At 37.9% G+C, this 19,283-nt stretch overlaps 1 protein-coding gene across 4 annotated transcripts in view; it reads right to left on the bottom strand.

Moving 5' to 3' along the window:
* Window positions 1-19,283, bottom strand: part of PPEF1 (protein phosphatase with EF-hand domain 1) — a 95,992-nt gene that overhangs the window by 44,625 nt on the left and 32,084 nt on the right. For all 4 annotated transcript variants that reach the window (XM_081081517.1, XM_081081516.1, XM_081081519.1 and 1 more), the window contains 3 exons: window positions 18,261-18,388; window positions 15,365-15,425; window positions 5,829-5,992 (listed from right to left, as the gene is read on the bottom strand). In XM_081081517.1, the coding sequence (XP_080937643.1) occupies window positions 5,829-5,992; window positions 15,365-15,425; window positions 18,261-18,388 (353 nt within the window). The remainder of the gene's footprint in view (window positions 1-5,828; window positions 5,993-15,364; window positions 15,426-18,260; window positions 18,389-19,283) is intronic.

Genomic DNA, 19,283 nt, shown 5'->3' with positions numbered 1-19,283 from the left:
TTCTTGTTCAGTAATTCCAAGAGAAGTGATGGGAAAAATAGGAGACTCCTTTGCCCTAAGTAAGTGTGAAAATAAATAAATAAAAAGGAGGGTAAGGAGAGAAAATGAGAATGAGAAGTAGAGAGAGACTGATGAAGAGGGGCTGCTTTATATTCGTCTGTAACATCCTGCCACCTAGGATGGAAACTAGGTGCTGCATTCTGAGAGGTCTCAAAAGGAAGCCAGGAGTCCCATGTGTGGCTCAATTGTTGGTACACAGATTGTGTGAGTTTACAGAACTGCAAGCATGTTTATATTGTACAGTCTAAGTATAAAACATATACAAAACCCAAATAAACCATTTGGATTATCTCCTATTATGACCATTCATTCCATTGCTCTCCTCCAATTAAATTCTTGATGACATCATTGTTTTGGACAGATTTACTGTTTTCTCCTCTGGGGTTTTTGTTTGTTTTAAATCCAGTGTGTTGTTCTCCCTTTTTTTAATTATAAAATATTCCAAATACATAAGCCAAAAAGTAATACAGCCAATAAAAATTTAACAGATGTTAACACCACTTTATGGGTCAGGACTATTGGCAGTCCTAATATAGTAGCCACTAGTCCCATGGGGCTACTGACCACTTGAAATGGGGCTAGTTGAAACTGAGATATGCTATAGGCACAAAATACATACCAGATTTCAAAGACTTAGTTTGAAAAAAAGTTAAATGTTCCATTAAAAACTTTTAACATATTACAATAATTATATATGCTGGATTAAATAACATATATTATTAAAATTAATTTCTCCTGTTTCTTTTTACTTTTTTAATGGTACTACTTGAAAATTTTAAAATATTTATGTAACTCACATTAAATTTCTATTAGACAGAACTCATTTAGATTACTGAAGGCTGAGAGAGGGGTCATATCTACATATTGTTCAGTTACTGCTTTGGGTATGGAATTCAGGACATATTGAACCCTTTGGAAGAATCATGACTCATGGTATCCTGAAATTTCCATTTCCCTAGCTACTAAAATAATAAAATTGTTTTCTATCCCAGACCCCAAAAACATATGATTTAAATTTGGAGAATTTTCATTATTAATTTTGTCCAAAGACAGGAATCAGTATTTGAAGTAATGCGAGAATTAGGAGGAAATAGAAGGACTCCTGGATGTCGATTAGAGGGAGAGACCCATCTTTCCTGTCTATCCAAGAACTGGCAGACTACTAAGGATTTTCCCTACAAAAGAATTCTAAATTCTCAGTTTTCTTTCATAAATCTTATATCCTCCTCTCCCTAGTTAATATTTGTATTAACTAGACATGGTATATGAAAACTTGGAGAAATAACGTGAGGCCTATTTTCTTGCAGAGAGGATTTAAATTTTCTTTTGCCATCTGGCTAGGAGCACAATCTGTCTAAGATGATATTTCAATCTCAGGAATTAGGGGATTTAAAACTTTGCTTCAATTCCCAGTCTATTTCTAATTCACTCTTATTCCTAAGGTATGTTCTTAGTGTCCTACCTGAGAATGAGAGTTTTGGGGTAATGGTAGAGAAAATAATGGAGTAGGTACCTCCAAAGCCCATCCCTTCACAGAAACACTTTAAAAATATCAAGCAAAAAAAAAAAAAAAAACTACTGTCATAATCAACTTTGTCAGAGCTCTGGAAAATAGTCAAAATTTATAATTACCAAGCAAAGGCTAAATCAGGAAAAGGCATCTTAAAAATGGCTCAGTGCAAGCAGGATGTAAAGGCTAAGACAAATTTGTAAACAGCCTGGCCAAGCAGTGAAGGGGTGTACCAATATAGACCCTATCCGCAAAGGCTGGGTTTTTCTTTTTTCCCTTTTTTAAAATAGCTCCTGGGGTTCAAGGAGATTCTGTCAAAACATTAGCTGAACACAAGCTAAAGGAACAGAAACACCAGAGACCACACACACAATTATATCGAAAAAATATCTATAGAATGCTCCACCCAACAATCACAGACTACACATTTTTTACAAGTGCACATAGAATATTCCCCAGAATACTTCAGATGTTGGGCCACAAAGCAAGCCTCAATAGCTTCTATTTTTTAATTGAATTTATTGGGCTGTCTTTCTTCAGATTGTATAAATCTTTTCCCTCAATAAATTTTAAAGATTAGAATCATGCAAAGTATCTTCTCTGACTATAATGAAATGAAACTAAAAGTCAGTAACAGAAGAAAAACTAGAAAATTCACAAATATGTGGAAATCAAACAACATTATCTTAAACAAATGATGGGTCAAAAAAAATCACAAAGGAAATTATAAAATACTCTGAGATTGCCCTGGCCAGGTAGCTCAGTTGGTTAGAGCATCATCCTGATACACCAAGGTTGTGGGTTCAATCCCCGATCAGGGCACAAGAATTAATCAATGAATGCACAAATAAGAGGAACAATAAATCCCTCTCTCTCTCTCTCAACACATAAATTTTTAAAAAGAAAATAACTTTGAGATGAATGAATATGAAAACACAATATATCAAAACTTATGGGATAGCCCTAACCGGTGTGGCTCAGTGGATAGAGCGTCGGCCTGCGGACTCAAGGGTCCCAGGTTCGATTCCGGTCAAGGGCATGTACCTTGGCTGCGGGCACATCCCCAGTACGGGTCGTGCAGGAGGCAGCTGATTGATGCTTCTCGCTCATTGATGTTTCTAACTCTCTATCCCTCTCCCTTCCTCTCTGTAAAAATCAATAAAATATATTTAAAAAAAAACTTATGGGATAAAGCAAAAGTGATGCTCAGACATAAATTTATAGCTGTAAATACCCACATTAAAAAAGAAGATTTCAATTGAAAAGTCTCACTTAACACTAAGGAGTTAGAAAAATAAGAGCAAACTAAACTAAAAACTAGCTGAAGGAAGAAAATAAGGATCAGAGTACAGATAAATTAAATAGAGAACAGAAAATCAATAGGGAGAATCAACAAAACCAAAAGCTGATTCTTTGTAAAGTTCAACAAAATTGAAAAACCATTAGCTACCTTGACCAAGAAAAAAATAGTGAAAATGCAAATAACTATAATCAGAAATGAAAGTGGGGACATCCCCACTGACCTTAAAGAAATAAAAAGAGCCCTGACCAATGTGGCTCAGTTGGTTGGAGCATCGTCCCATACACAGATAGGTCTCGGGTTCGATTTCCAATCAGGGTATAGGTTGCGGGTTTGATCCCTGGTTGGGGCACATACAGGAGGCAACCAATCAGTGTTTCACACCTCCACATCTCTCTCTCTCTCTCTCTCTCTCTCTCTCTCTCTCTCTCTCTCTCTCTCTCTCAAATCAATGAAAGCATGTCCTCTGGTGAGAATTTTAGAAAATAAAGAGAATTATGAGACTATCATGAACAATTGTACACAAATAAATTAGATAACTTAGATAAAATGGATACAATCTTAGAAACATACAAATTACCAAACCTGACTCAAGAAAAAAACAGAAAATGCAAACAGATCTAGAACAAGTAGAGATTGAATCATTAATCAAAAACCTCCTAACAAATAAAAATCCAAGACCAGGCAGCTTTATTGGTGAACTCTACTAAACATTTAAAGAATTAACACCAATCCTTCTCAAACTCTTGCAAAAAAAAAAAAAAAAAGAAAAGAAAAGAAAAGAAAAGAAAGAAAGAAAGAAAGAAAAGGAAATAATTCCTAAATCATTCTATGAGGTCAGTATTATCCTGATACCAAAGCCAGATAAAGACATCATAAGAAAAGAAAATGCAGATCAATATCCCTTATGAATAAAATGCAAATCCTCACAAAATACCAGTAAACCAAATCCAACAAAATTTTGAAAGAATTATACACTATGAACAAATGGGGTTTATTCCAGGAATACAAGTGTAGTTCAACATAAGAAAGTTAATTAATGTAATATACCATATTAATAGACAATGTGCTGCTTAAGGAGAGACACATATACCAATGGAATAAAACTGGGAATCCAGCAATAAATCCATACATCTATGGCTTATTAATTTTTGACAAGGGTACCAAGGCCATTCAATGAGGGAAAAAGACTCTTCAACAAAAGATTCTGGAACAACTACATACTCATATGCAAAGAATGAAGTTGGACAGAAATTAACTGAAGTTGTACACAAACAGGTAGCTAATGGTTTTTGAAATTTGTTGAACTTTACAAAGAATCAATGAAAATGGTTCACTGACCTAAATGTAAGAGCTACAGCTTTAAAATTTTTAAAAGAAAACATAGGGGAAAATCTTCATGACCTTGGATTTGGCAAGGAATTCTCAGATATGACACCAAACGCACAAGTAACTGAAGAAAAAAAAATAGATAAGTTGGACTTCATCTAATTTATAAAATTTTGTGAATCAAAGGACGTTATCAAAAAAGTGAAAAAGCCCAGCTGGTGTTGCCCAATGGTTGAGCATAGACCCATGAACCAGGAGGTCATGGTTTGATTCCCCATCAGGGCACATGCCCAGGTTGCAGGCTTGATCCCCAGTGGGGGGGGGGGGGCATGAAGGAGGCAGTCGATTGATGCTTCTCTCTCATCATTGATATTTCTCTCTCTTCTGCTCCCTTACTCTCTGAAATATATATATATATATATATATATATATATATATATATATATATATCAAAAGACAACCTTAAAATGTGAGAAAATATTTGCAAACCATGTACTGATAAGAGATTTGTATCCAGAATATATAAAGAACTCCTACAACTGAATAATAAATAGAGAAATAATCTGATTTGAAAGAAGGCAATGGATCTGAATAGACGTTTCTCCAAAAACTGTATAAAAATGTCCAATAAACATGAAAAGGTGCTCAACATCTTTAGTCATCAGGGAAATGCAAATCAAAACCACAAGGAGATACCACCTCACACACAGCTAAGATGGTTATAATAAAAATTAAAAGAAACAGAAAATAATAAGTGCTGGCAGAATAATTGGAGAAATCTGAACCCTCATGCATTGCTGGTAGGAATGTAAAATGGTGCAGTTGCAGAAAATGGTTTGGAAATTCCTCAAAAATGAAAATATAGAGTAACCATATGACCCAGCAATTCCACTCCTAGGTAAGTATATACTCAAGAGAAATGAAAACAATTGTTCATGCAAAAACTTATACATATGCTCATAGCAGCATTGTTCATAATAGCCAAAAGGTAGAAAAAGTTCAAAAGTCCATCTATTGATAAATTGATAAACAAAAATAGTATAGCCATACAATAGAATATTAGTCAGCCATAAAAGTAAAAGAAGTAACTAAACATGCTGAGACATGAATGAGCCTTAAAAACATTATGCTAGATGAAAGAAGTCAGACACAAAAAGCCATATATTATATGATTTCATTTGTATGAAATATCTGGAATAGACAAATACATAAAGACAGAAAGTATAACAGTGGTTGCCAGGGGTGGGGGAGAAAGGAATAGTAATGGGTATGACATTTCTTTTTGGGTGATGAAAATGTTCTGGAATTAGCTATTGGTATTGGTTGCACAATCTTGTGAGTATATTAAAAACCACTAAATAATATACTTTAAATGGTGAGTTTTATGGTGAATTGTATCTCAGAAAAAGAAAAAGGAAATGCCATAAGCAATGGACAGAGGAGGTTTCTGTGTACCTGAGGGTACTTCTTTCAGTGGGTTAAGCAAAGCGCAGGGTAGCTTTCACTTGATGTGAAGGTTTTCCTCAAGGGAATGCATTTCTGCTGTAGTGTTTTCATTCACTCATTCAACAAATAGTCATTGAACACTTTATGTACAAGAATCAAGGCAGTATAGATACTTCCACTTACCTGCTGCTTCTTAAAGGCCTCAATCATTATAGTAAGAGAATTAGTATTGAGTGGAAATTGCAGCCGAGGGCCACTATACGATTCTGGGACTTCTATTATCCCTATACATTCCTGTCTACCCCTGTCGTCCTGGGGGGCGCAACCAAACAGCCGATTTACTAAAGCTGGAAAAAACAGAAAGGGTGGCAAAAATCAACATTCCCATACTTAAATAAAATAAATACCTTCTTGAATGTCTAGCCTATGTAAGACACTGTGCTAAATGTTATGAATACCGTGATATCCCACATATAACCATGAGGAATGATTTGTTCTGAAACCAGTAGGTACATGCACAAGAATCACCATCATCCCTTCCTGGGTGGACATTTTACCAAATCAGTACGTTCATCAGTAGGGAATGGAGGGATAAGCACAGGGAAAACGAATCACTCACGGTATTTTGATGCTCTGAAGCTCTAACTCTACATTTTTTTTGTCTATTCTTACATCTCAGATTTTTACAAATAGTGTTGAAAACATAACAATGCATTATATTTGGTTTAAATATCTGCTACTATTCATGATATACAGAAAATTAAACTGCAACATTTAATTTTCCCCGTTAAACACTTCAAATTTTACTTAGTTGTAATTGATTTGTCTCCCTCTTCACATAAAAACAAATTTTCTGACATGATTTTCTTTTTGGTAACAAAGCAGATAAAGATGACAAACCATCGGCACAAATTCCAAAGGCCCTCTCTCTCAGAGACACAACTGTTCATTTCAGTAGATGCTGAGATCCAGTGTCCCTTTCTTGCTAGATTGCCCATAAAATGATCAGCTCAAGAACAGAAATCCGGCCAAATCAGCTGGGTAAAGATGAAAGGGGATATCATAGTTTGATTATAACAGTGATCCCAATTCTCTATCCCAAACTCTGGCCATGCCCTTTTTAATGTGATTTTGAAGATTCTATTTCCCCAGCCCTTGAAGCTGGTTCGTGACTTGTGTTGGCCTAAAGAAAGTGGTGGAAGTGTTACATACCAGTTCCAAGCCAAGGCCTCACAAGAACTTGTTTGTTTCCATGCTCTCGCTTTTGAAACCATGCCACTACTATGAAGCCCTGGCTAGCCTACTGAAAGCTCCAACACCATGGGGAGCAGAGCTGAGTCACCCTAGCCAAGGCCATCCTAGATTAGCTGCCATCCCGCAGACCTCCAGACACAAGCGAAGCGAACTCCACCCAAAACCCCAAAAACTGCCAAATCAAGACTGCTAAGAACAGCAGACGTGCTCAGCTAATCTGTAGACCAATGAGCAAAAAGAAATGTTTATTACATGCCACTGAACTATTGTGGTTGTTTAATACACAGTATTATTATAGTAACAGATAAGTGATACAGAGGATGATGACATACTTTTCAATTCATTAACACTCAATTGCTACTAAGGTCATTAATCAGAAGTTGTCTGCAAGCAGTTTCTATAATTTTGAATATTTAGAGTAGACATGTTTGCCAGGTGGGTACTGGAAATATTGGGAGGAACACTTTGTAAAGTATATAGGGCTGGGCAAAAGTAGGTTTATTGTTATTCATATGGAAAAATATATAATACAAGAATAAAAATACTGTTTTATGTACTGGCAACTATGAACCTACTTTTCCCACCCCTTATGACTGTCTAACCAGTATGCTATACTTCTGAAATGAATACAAAATGATATTGAATATGAACTGTAATTGAAAAAGACTATATATTTATATTTATGTTTATATTTATATTCATATTCATATTTATATATATACTAGAGGCCCAGTGCACAAAAATTTGTGCACTCGGGTGGGAGGGGGGGTCCCTCAGCCAGGCCTGTGCCCTCTCGCAGTCTGGGACCCCTCGGGAGATAACAACCTGCTGGCTTAGGCCTGCTCCCGGGTGGCAGAGGGCAGGCCTAATCCCTAGGTGCAGTCCCTGGTCAGGCTCAGAGCAGGGCCGATTGGGGAATTGGGGTGCCGCCCCCTGTCATGCACAGAGCAGGGCAGATTGGGAGGTTGTGATGCCACCCTCAGTCACGCTTAGGGTAGGGCCGATTGGGGGGTTGGGGCACTGTCCCCTGTCACACTCAAGGCAGGGTCGATGGGGAGGTTGTGGCGCCACCCCCTGTCATGCACAGAGTAGGGCCAATCAGGGGGTTGGGGCGCTGCCCCCTGTCACGCACAGAGCAGGGCCGATCAGGGGGTTGGGGAGCTCCCCCCTGTCATGCACAGAGCAGGGGGATCAGGGGGTTGAGGTGCCACCCTCTATCACCCACAGAGCAGGGCCGATCAGGGGGTTGGGGCGCCGCCACTCTCACACTCAGGGCAGGGCCAATGGGGAGGTTATGGCTCTACCCTGTCACACCAGAGCAGGGCCCATGGGGCGGGGGGTTGGGGTGCTGCACCCTGTCACACACAGAGCCGTAGGGCGATCAGGGGGTTGGGGAGCTCCCCCCCCCCCGCTATCAGGCACAGAGCAGGGCTGATCAGGGGATTGGGGCGCTTTCCCCTGTCAGGAACAGAGCAGGGCCAATAGGGAGGTTGTGGCCCCGCCCCCTGTCACACACAGAGCTGCAGGGCGATCAGGGGGTTTGGGCGCTGCCCCCTGTCACACTGATCCCGGGTGCCGGGAGGCCTCGCAGCTCCGCTGATCCCGGTGCTAGGAGGCATATTACCCTTTTACTATATAGAATAGAAGCCTGGTGCATGGGTGGGGGCGGGATGCTTTGCCCTGAAGGGTGTCCTGGATCAGGGTCGGGGTCCCCACTGGGGTGCCTGGCCAGCCTGGATGAGGGGATGATGGCTGTTTGCAGCTGGTCACACACCCTTCAGGGTGGGGGTCCTCACTGGGGTGCCTGGCCAGTCTGGGTGAGGGGCTGAGGGTGTTTTCAGGCTGGGACTGAAGCTCCCAACCGCTCCTTTTTTCTTTTTTTTTTCTTTTTTATTCTGGGCCAGCTTTAGCTCTGAGGCTTGGCTCCAGCTCTGAGGCCTCAGCTGCTGAAAACAGGTATCTGGTTTGTTTTGGTTCTATAATGGAAACTCTGTATCAATTCCAGCTCTGAGATCCCGCCTCGCTGAAAGCAGGTTTCTGGGGTTTTGTTTCGCTTCTATATTTGTTACAATGTTCAAACTGCAGGCTCAGAGGCCGGCAAGGCAGGCGGGGAACGTTGGAGTCCTCCGTCACTGAAGCAAGCAAGCCTCATGTTCAGTTTAAGCTGCCTGGCTGCCGACCGCCATCTTGGCTGGCAGTTAATTTGCATATCACCCTGATTAGCCAATGGGAAGGGTAGCAGTAGTACGCCAATTACCATGTTTCTCTTTTATTAGATAGGATATATAGTACCTGGTCTGATAGGACATTTTGGCTAATGTTGAAAGCAAAAACAAAAGTTAAAACAACACTTCCACACACTCTGCCCCACTCCCACTTCCACCAGTTTCTGATTAAACCTATTCTATGTATAGCAGCTTTGGCTATCTACCTGTGGGAGGGGACTGATATGGAAAAGCAGACTGGAACTGATGTGTAGAGTCTCTCCATCAAGTCCTATGAATTGCTTTTGAGCAACTAAAGCAGTAAGACACAGAAAAGATCTGCTTCCAGGTCACCTCTTACCTTTAGAACACCCAGAGTTCTCGACATACTCTGTGCCTCAGAATAAAATCATTGATCTTCAAATGTGAAGTGTAGTTGTATCCCTAAATATACCTTACTTAGGGGTCAGAGCACTTTTGCCAAATAGGTGTAGTTAGAGCTTGTCTGGGACCCTCCTACCAAAGAGGGCCATTAGAGAGCAACCTACAGTAATGTACAGCATGGTGACTCTCATTAACAATACTCTAGCAGTGGTCGGCAAACTGTGGCTCGCGAGCCACATGCAGCTCTCACAAAATCCATATGCGGGTGCGCATGTACAGTGCGATTGAAACTTCGTGGCCCATGCACAGAAGTCGGTATTTTGTGGAAGAGCCACACTCAAGGGGCCAAAGAGCCGCATGTGGCTTGCGAGCCGCAGTTTGCCGACCACTGCTCTAGTGTATATTTCCTGCTAAGAGAGTATATTTTATTTATTTATTTAGTCATTCATTTATATTTTATTATTTTATTTTTAATATATTTTATTGATATCAGAGAGGAAGGGAGAGGGAGAGGGGGAGAGAGAGAGAGAGAGAGAGAGAGAGAGAGAGAGAGAGAGAGAGTCATCAATGATCAGAGAGACTCATTGATTGGCTGCTCGTCTTCTACTGGGGATTGAACCTGCAACCCAGGCATGTGCCCTTGGCCAGAATCAAACCAGGGACGGTTCAGTCCACAGGCTGTTGCTTTATTCACTGATCCAAACCAGCTAGGGCAAGTTCTTAACACACGCACATAAAATTGTAACTAAGTGAAGTGGTGTGAATAAGTTAACTAACTTTATGGTGGTAATCATTTCACAATAAATACATAAATAAAACTGTAACATTGTACACCGTAAACTTATACAATATTATGTGTCATTTATATTTCAATAAAGCTGGAAAAATATTTAAATAAAATCAACCTACAGCAGCAATCTATAAATTTCTTTTTCTGCTACATACAATAATTAAATCAATATGATTCTAGCACTCTATAATTGAGAGATGTATAAGAGAATAGATGGCTCAGAAATATGTCTTATTACACATTTTTAAAATAAATATATTATGAAGGAGGTACTACAAATCATGGTGAAAAGATAAATTATGAATGTCTGGGAAAAATTGGTTAAGTAATTTGAAATTTTCTTTGTAGTTGTATTTTTTTAATTGTTCCCAATCACTAGGCATCAAAATTTCCTTTTTTAGTTTAATATGAAAACATTCAAAATTTATAAAGTGTTAAATTTTTTAAAAGTGAAACCATTAAAAAATCTAAAAATACAGGCATAGCAATCACATTTTAAGTATTTCAGGGCCTTCTAAGATTAAAAGCAGAAGGATTCACAAAGAAAAATATATTTAGATTTAAAAAGAAACATATTTTAAATAATTAATGGATGAAAATTTTCTAAATCTGACAAAAAATATAACTTAGATATCAAGAAGCTCAGAAAACCCATGACGGATAAGTAAAAATTAAACCTTACCAAGGCACGTTGTGGTTAAGATGCTGTTTTCCAATGTTACTTAGGTTAGGCTTTTTTCTTCCATACCTCCTTCAGGTGATTATGTTATCATTTGTAATACAGTCATGTTCATTTGTCACAGTGTGTATTCCATTTTGGAAACATATACACACATATAGTACACTTTCTGTTTTTAATTATATTTTTTAGGGATGTGAAACATTATCATGGTTTTAAGAGTCAGAACTACAAAAAGGTACACTCAGAGACATGTCACTCTTCCCTCATCCCTCTACCCAATCCTCATTCTCCCATTCCTTCTTTCCTGCTCCCACCCATCTCCCCAATTACCTGTATGTAAGCAATGTCATTACTTTCTTGTTTATCCTGTAGGTTTAGTCTGTATTTATTTTTGCACAAATGAATGTGTGTGTGTGTGTGTCTGTATCTGTGTGTACATACAGGGTGTCCCCCCAAATGTATACTATTCAAAGTGTGTGTATACATTTTGGGGGGACACCCTGTATGCATGTGTGTGTGTGTGTGTGTGTGAATATATATATAAAGATTTCTTAAACAGGATAGAGAAACCACTAATCTAAAGAAAAAAAAATTGTACTACAATGAAATAAAAAATTTGTTAATGAAAAAAGACCTTTTAAAGACTGGGATGGGGTAATAAAAGACAAAGACTAGGAGAAGATATTTGCAATACATTCACCTAACAAAGTTCAATATTCTTATAATTAGAATATTTAGAAAATTCACACAAATTGCTAAGAAAAAGACAGGCAAAAAACTGGATCAGGCACTTCACTGAGCAGGATGTGCATGTGACTGATACACATACCAAAACGGTGAGCAATTTCACTTCTCACCAGGGAAATGCACATTAAAGTGGAAATGTGATACCACTACATACTCACCAAATGGTTAAAATGAAAAGGAGACACAATTACAAGTGTTGGTGAGGCTATGGAACAACTGGGACTTTCATACACTGGTGGCAGTATCGCTTGGTACAACTTTGTAAAACTTTGTCAGGATCTAATAAAGCTGAACATATGCATGCCCTATAATCCAACTCTTCTACTCCTGAGTTGTGGTATATCTTTATAGTAATGATCCCCATTGAAACATGCCTCCTTGTATCCATATCCTTTTACAACATAATGCTGCTGCTGCTCCCTGCAAGAGATGGAGCTTTCCGCCAAAACCGGTTTGGCTCAGTGGATGGAGCGTCGGCCTGCGGACTGAAGGGTCCCAGGTTCGATTCCGGTCAAGGGCATGTGCCTGGGTTGCGGGCACATCCCCAGTGGGGGATGTGCAGGAGGCAGCTGATCGATGTTTCTCTCTCATCGATGTTTCTAACTCTCTATCTCTCTCCTTTCCTCTCTGTAAAAAATCAATAAAATATATTTAAAAAAAAAAAAGAGATGGAGCTTTCCTACCCCCTTTGAATCTGCAGCTGGCCTTGTGACATGCTTTGACAAACAGAAGATGGCAGAACTGATTTTGTGTGTGTTCCAGAGCATCCAGGGGTGGGCAAACTTTTTGGCTCGAGGGCCACAATGGGTTCTTAAACTGGATCGGAGGGCCGGAACAAAAGCATGGATGGAGTGTTTGTGTGAACTAATATAAATTCAAAGTAAACATCATTACATAAAAGGGTACGGTCTTTTTTTTCAATAGTTTTATTCATTTCAAACGGGCCGGATCTGGCCCGCGGGCCGTAGTTTGCCCACGGCTGGCATAGACCTTAAAAGGCCTTGCAGTTTATGCCTTTGATCTCTTGGAATCCAGCTGCCATGTAAAGAAATTCAGGATATCCTGTTGGACAGACAGGCTACATGAAGAGTTTAAGGTGTCCAAGTTCATAGCTAACACCAAAAAGTCCCAGGCATGTAAAACCATTTGGACCTTCCTGTGCCACACAGATGGCTTGAGTGAGCCCAACTGATACCATCTGAAACAACGACAAGTCATCCCCACTGAGCCCTGTTCAAATGCCTGACCCACAGAATCATAAGCAATAAAATGGCTGTTGTTTTAAAGCCACTCAGTTTTGGGGTGGTTTGTTATGTAGCAAAAGATAACTGAAAATGAGTACTTAACAAAAGAAAAGAATATACATGTTTACCAAAATGGACATGTACAAGAATATGCATAGCAGTAAGTAACATTTAAATTACCAAAACTGAAAACAACTCAAAATTCTATAAACAGTAGAATGAATAAATTTTGGCATATTAATAAATATGGAATATTATTCAGCAATAAGAATGACCAAACTGCATCAACATAGATGACTCTCACAAATACTATAAGTTATGTAAAAGAAGCCAGACTCAACATTCTATGCTTCCATTTAATTAGAGAATTTCAAAAACAAGCAAAATTAATCTGGGATGTAGAAGTGAGAAAAATAGTGATGAGGGGGGTGGGTAATGATTGGAGAGGACAGTGGGGATTCTGTGGTTTTAATGTTTTATTTCTTGTTCTGGGTGCAGGTTACAAGGGTTTGTTTACTTTCAGAAAATCTATGGTCATATACTTATGATTTGTGTACTTTTCTGTAATGTAAAGTTTACACAAGAAAATTAAGCCACTGTCCCTTCTTTGATAAAATTTTAAATATATTTTTAAATCACCCGCAGAATTTTGTAAATATAATTTTTTTAAAAAATCAGAGACTGAGTAAATATACCTAGGCTGGAACCCAGCCACCTGTGGCTATGAATCTCCATATGCAATTCTGATGCATAGGCTGAACAGAAATATTAGGTCATTAGCAGAAAGAATGCTGCTTCATTTCATCATTATTATATTTCCTCTCAAAAATATTTTTGACGAAAAGAACATGAAATAACTCTCTTTCTTTTAGATAACTGCAATTATCTAAAAGAAAGAAAATGCCAAAATACCTACTTCCACCCACTCCCACTCCTCAAGTTTGGCTATTCCACCATTCAAAAAGCTTCCATAGATCATTAAACACTTTAATTAGTTTCATACATATGTACTTAGCTCAAAGCATGCCATTAAACCACCATTCTTTTGCCACTTTGACGGCTGTTCACTAAATTATTTAAAATATGCTCTTAGATACCATAAACAGTTTAAATTAGAATAAAAAATTGGTTGCCCCAAATTGAAGAAAAAAGTTTTAAAGTCTAGCATCTACCTTGCAAATAACAGATTTTAATTTGAAGGAGAAATACATGCCTTGTAAAAAACTATTATTTTAAAATCAGTTTTTAACCATACCTATGTTGTCTGTCTCTAGACATCTATGCAGAAGACAGAGACATGATGGAGCCAACTGTATTTAATCCACCATTTTCCCAAGATCTGTTTCATGAAATACTCAAGATATTTTTATCTCTCAGCACAAAAGTTTCATGTAAAGCATGGCTGGTGTAGTTCATTGGCTGAGCATCGACCTATGAACCAGAAGGTCACAGTCCAATTCCTGGTCAGGGCACATGCGCAGGTTGCGGGCTTAATCTCAAGTGTTGGGCAATTGATCAATTATTCTCTCTCATCTTTGATGTTTCTATCTCTCTCTCCCTTCCTCTCTGAAATCAATAAAAATATTTTTTAAAATTTCATGGATAAAAAATAAGATCCTCCTTACTATACTACTACTGTACATCAATAAATGGTGGTTCAGAGAAGGTATTAAACAAATTAACATTGAATGAAGCCTAATTCAGTTTTTTGAAAGTGAAAGGATTAAATCAGTGATTCTCAACCTTCTGGCCCTTTAACAGTTTCTCATGTTGTGACCCAACCATAAAATTATTTTCGTTGCTACTTCATAACTGTAATGTTGCTACTGTTATGAATCGTAATGCAAATATCTGAAATGCAGGATGGTCTTAGGCGACCCCTGTGAAAGGGTCGTTCGACCGCCAAAGGGGTCGCGACCCACAGGTTGAGAACCGCTGGATTAAATGGTCAATTTAGTTGATACCCATCAGAGAGGAAAAAAGCCACCTGAACTGATTTCACAGTTGTTTGGTGTCACATAGACAAAACAGGTGGGCATCTTTTTTTTTTTTTTTTAGAATGATAAATATCCTCGAACTTAATAAGAGGGAAAAAGAAATTTTTCTTATTTTAAAACAAATGACAAGAAAGCATTTACAGTACAAAAGCTCAAAATAAAAATTCCCTAAAACAGATGCTAATATTCATAGAAACTTAATACATAATAAAGGTATTACCACACATCAACAGAGAGAAAACTGACCACAAATAAAAAGGGTTATCGCTCTAGCCAGTTTGGCTCAATGGATAGAGCACTAGCAAGTGGGCATCTTTTAAATTATTTAGTGTTCTCCTATCTTCAGAGTTTACATTCCTTGATGAGGACAATTCAATATTTAATGAGTGCTTTTCAAAAGACTAAAATTTTACTTACTTGGATCTTTCTCTTGTATATGTACGTAGTTTTCCAACATGAAGGAAAAGAAATTGGATAACTGGATAAAATAAAAACACATTAATCAATGAATGAACCCCAAATAGCTACTGTAATACATGCTATTGGTGTTTCATGTAAGTCCCCTTTAACCTTCTAGGGCACTCATCTCCCAGCTGCACTAGGTCCCATCTCTACTTGGCCATCTCCTCCCAAGGACTGCCCTTGGTAGATGAGAGGTACCTTCCTTAGAGTTGCATAGGATTTCATATATCTGTCCTCCTGGGAGGCTGCCCATAGAAAATGACTAACTGAAGCAAGGGTATTACAGGCTAGACCCCCAGTTCCCTTGCCACTGCGTGGGATAAACCATGATGCACTTCAAAGCTCCCAATGCGATCAGGTTGAGGTCAAGCTTCTCCAGAAACCATAGTTTTGCCTAGTTTCTTCCCCTATCCAATCTTGTTTTCCTCACTTCCTTATAGATTTTTCCTGAGAACACTCTTAGGAAATCACTTGTACCAGAATCCTTGTCTCAGCTTCTGCTTTTAGGAAACCAACCTAATTCAGCTACTAAATTTTGTTCATTATGATCTCTTATTTTCCTTTTGGTAGTGAGATGAAGAGTTAAGGGATACTCTTAAATGTCAAATATATTTGGGAAATTAAATAAGGAAAGATAGAGGGAGGGAAAGATGGAAACCCACCAACATTCCAACCATCACCTAGATCAGTGATGGTGAACCTTTTGAGCTCGGCGTGTCAGCATTTTGAAAAACCCTAACTTAACTCTGGTGCCGTGTCACATATAGAATTTTTTTGATATTTGCAACCATAGTAAAACAAAGATTTATATTTTTGATATTTATTTTATATATTTAAATGCCATTTAACAAATAAAAATCAACCAAAAAAATGAGTTCACATGTCACCTCTGAAACACCTGTCATAGGTTCGCCATCACTGACCTAGATGCTGCCTCTATGCCTACCAATTATCTGCAAAAACCTGCATTTATACAGCACAAATAACTTCTCCAAGCCCTGTCACCCATAAAGAGTGACCACGAAGGAACCTTATCAACCTGGGAGTAGGTCTGGGAGTTCAGAGAAGGCTTTCCACACAAATATCAAAATGTGTAAGTTTAACACTGTTGATGGGTTTGTCAAGAGTTAATAGAAACCACAATGAAATACCACTGCACCCACGCTAGGATGGCTATAATAAAGAAGACAGATAATAACAAGTGTTGTCAAAGATGTGGCAAAATTGGACCCCTCATACACTGCTGGGGGGATGTAAATGGTGCAGCTGCTTGGGAAAACAATTTAGCAATTACTCAAAAAGTTAAACACAGAGTTACCAGATGACCCAACAATTCCACTTCTAGGTATAAACCCAAGAGAATATGTTCCCATAAAATCTTGCACACAAATATTCATAGCAGCATTATTTATAATAGCCAAAAAGTAGAAACAACTCAAATGATCTATCCACTGAGAAATGAATAAACAAAATGTGTGAAATCCATACAATGGAATATTATCCATAAAAAGGAATGAAGTACTGATATACACTACAATATGAATGAACATTGAAGATATTATGCTAAGTGAAAGAAGTCAGACCCAAAAGGATCACATTTTCTGTGATTCCACTTATATGAAATGGTGAGAAAAGGCAAACTCATAAAGACATAAAACAGATTAGTGGTTGCCAGGAGCTGGGAAGGAGGGGAAATGGGGAGTAATTGCTAATGACTATAAATGGTTTTTTGGGGGGGCAGGGTGATAAAAATGCTCTACAATTTATTGTGATGATGGTTACAATTTTGGGTATATACTAAAGGCCATTAAATTTTACACTTTAACTGAACTGTATCTCAATAAATCTGTTATAAAAAGAGTCAATATTAAAGAATGTACTAAAACTAGAATGTGTGCATATAAAGCATACCAGTTTGAGAACTCACTCTACCTTTATACTCATCACTACATTCCACAGTGCTTAAAAGAACAGCTCACACTGTGAGCTTCTAATCAAGGCAAAGGGAAAATCTGATTGAATCATAGTATATCATTTTTATAACTGCCAAGAATAAATCCAGCAATGTCTTTGATACTTTTTGAAATTTTCTTAATTATTTTTAAAGATAACGTAATACATTTACATATAAATATGATTGTTGAAAACTACAAACAATACAGAATGAAAATGAGAATTCCTCTCCTATCCACTCCCACTCCTGTCCCCAGAAATAATCACTGGAAACACTTCACAGTATAGCTTTTCCCAGACTTCTGCTGTATGTTTAATTTTCTTTCATATATATGGGATAAAACTCTACATTCTGTCCTACAAATTGATTTTTTTCATTAACAATTACATTGGACATCTTTCTAAGATATTTTTATTACTAAAAAGTACTTTTTTCATCAATAAGCATTAAAGTTTAATTTATATATTGTGTGTTTTTTGCAAGCTTGAAAAAAGCCTTCCCCACCCATCTATATATTCTTCTAGAACTTTCATAGGTTCGTTCCCAGGAAATTCTTCCAGTTTTTAACACCATAAAATGTTGTTGTTTTTTCTTCATAAAGTAACAACTTCCTACTGGGACACGTCCCCAAAAATAGAATAAAGCCATTTTTATTAGTCAACTAGGTATCTGGCAGCCCTCTTAAAAATGTGAACTTCAGAATTGAAAAATACCATCCTCATCCCAAATCATACGCCCTCTCTCAACAGCTAGTTCCAAGACAATGTCACTATATCTTCTATTAAAGCCTTTCACTAAGGTTTCTCAGCTTAAATTGTCCCAACCAGTCATTCTTTCAATAACAAGGGGTAAAGAGAAGCAGTTTACCAAAATAAGAGACAAGCTTACAAAACATACCTGTAATTGGCCTTGTTCATCGGCATATTCAATGGACTGGAAGATGGTGAGAGCATAACGTTGTCTGGTCTTCAACCGAGCTCTGTAACCTCGGTACCAATTTTGGATAATCAGTGCAGCTCTTATTGCTGCAAACACACAGGACACAAAAGTCAAAGAAAAACAGTTACTATGCAGCTATGATGGGGTAAGAAGGTGCTTCAGGGGAAAAAATACAGTGGGGCCTTGACTTACGAGTTTAATTCGTTCTGAGAACAAGCTCGTTAAGGAGGTCGTTAACTCAAATTACTCTATCAACTCAATGCAAAATATGGCCGAGAGACAGCTGGTATCTCAAAAAACTCGTTAGTCGGGACACTCGTAAGTCAAGGCCCCACTGTAGTCAGTTCATCTGGATTCCTCGGTTCTACACACATAAAAACTACAATCAATGAGATTTACCCTCATGTTTTTATAAAATGTCCTTGTCTCAAATATTCATAGAAGAATAATGGCATGAATATTTTTGGAGCAAGACTACCTGAATTTGAATCCCAGCTCTGCTAATTACCGTCTATGTGACTTTGGGTAAGTTATTAAAACTCTCAAAGACTCAGTTCCCTTATCTGTAAAGTGGGGATAGTAGCACTTACCTATGGCAATATTTAAGCATATAAAGTCTATGTATGCCCTATGAAGTAGCAATTCCGTTCTTCACTATATACCCCAAAGCAATTGTCACACAGTCCATTAGGGAGACATATGGCGATACAGTGCTTCTTTGTGGCAATAGGAAGTTTGACACCAACACAGCCGGCTGTCTATTGCTAGGACAGAGAATGTGTAACTGTGGTGGATGCACCTATAGAGTCTTATGCCACAGTGGAAGCAATAGATTCAAAAAACCCATAGTAACATGAATGGGTCTTAAAAAAAATTGTGCTTCAGTTAGAACAGTTATTAAAAACTTAAAGACAGAATGAAATATAACATGATACCACTTTATATAAATTTAAAATACACATACACAAAACCACAATATAC

Source organism: Myotis nattereri (assembly GCF_964212035.1).
Source record: "Myotis nattereri genome assembly, chromosome: X".
NCBI classification, from domain to species: Eukaryota; Metazoa; Chordata; class Mammalia; order Chiroptera; family Vespertilionidae; genus Myotis; species Myotis nattereri.
The sequence above is the reverse complement of the archived record's forward strand: the minus strand, read 5'-3'. Positions and strand labels throughout refer to the sequence as shown.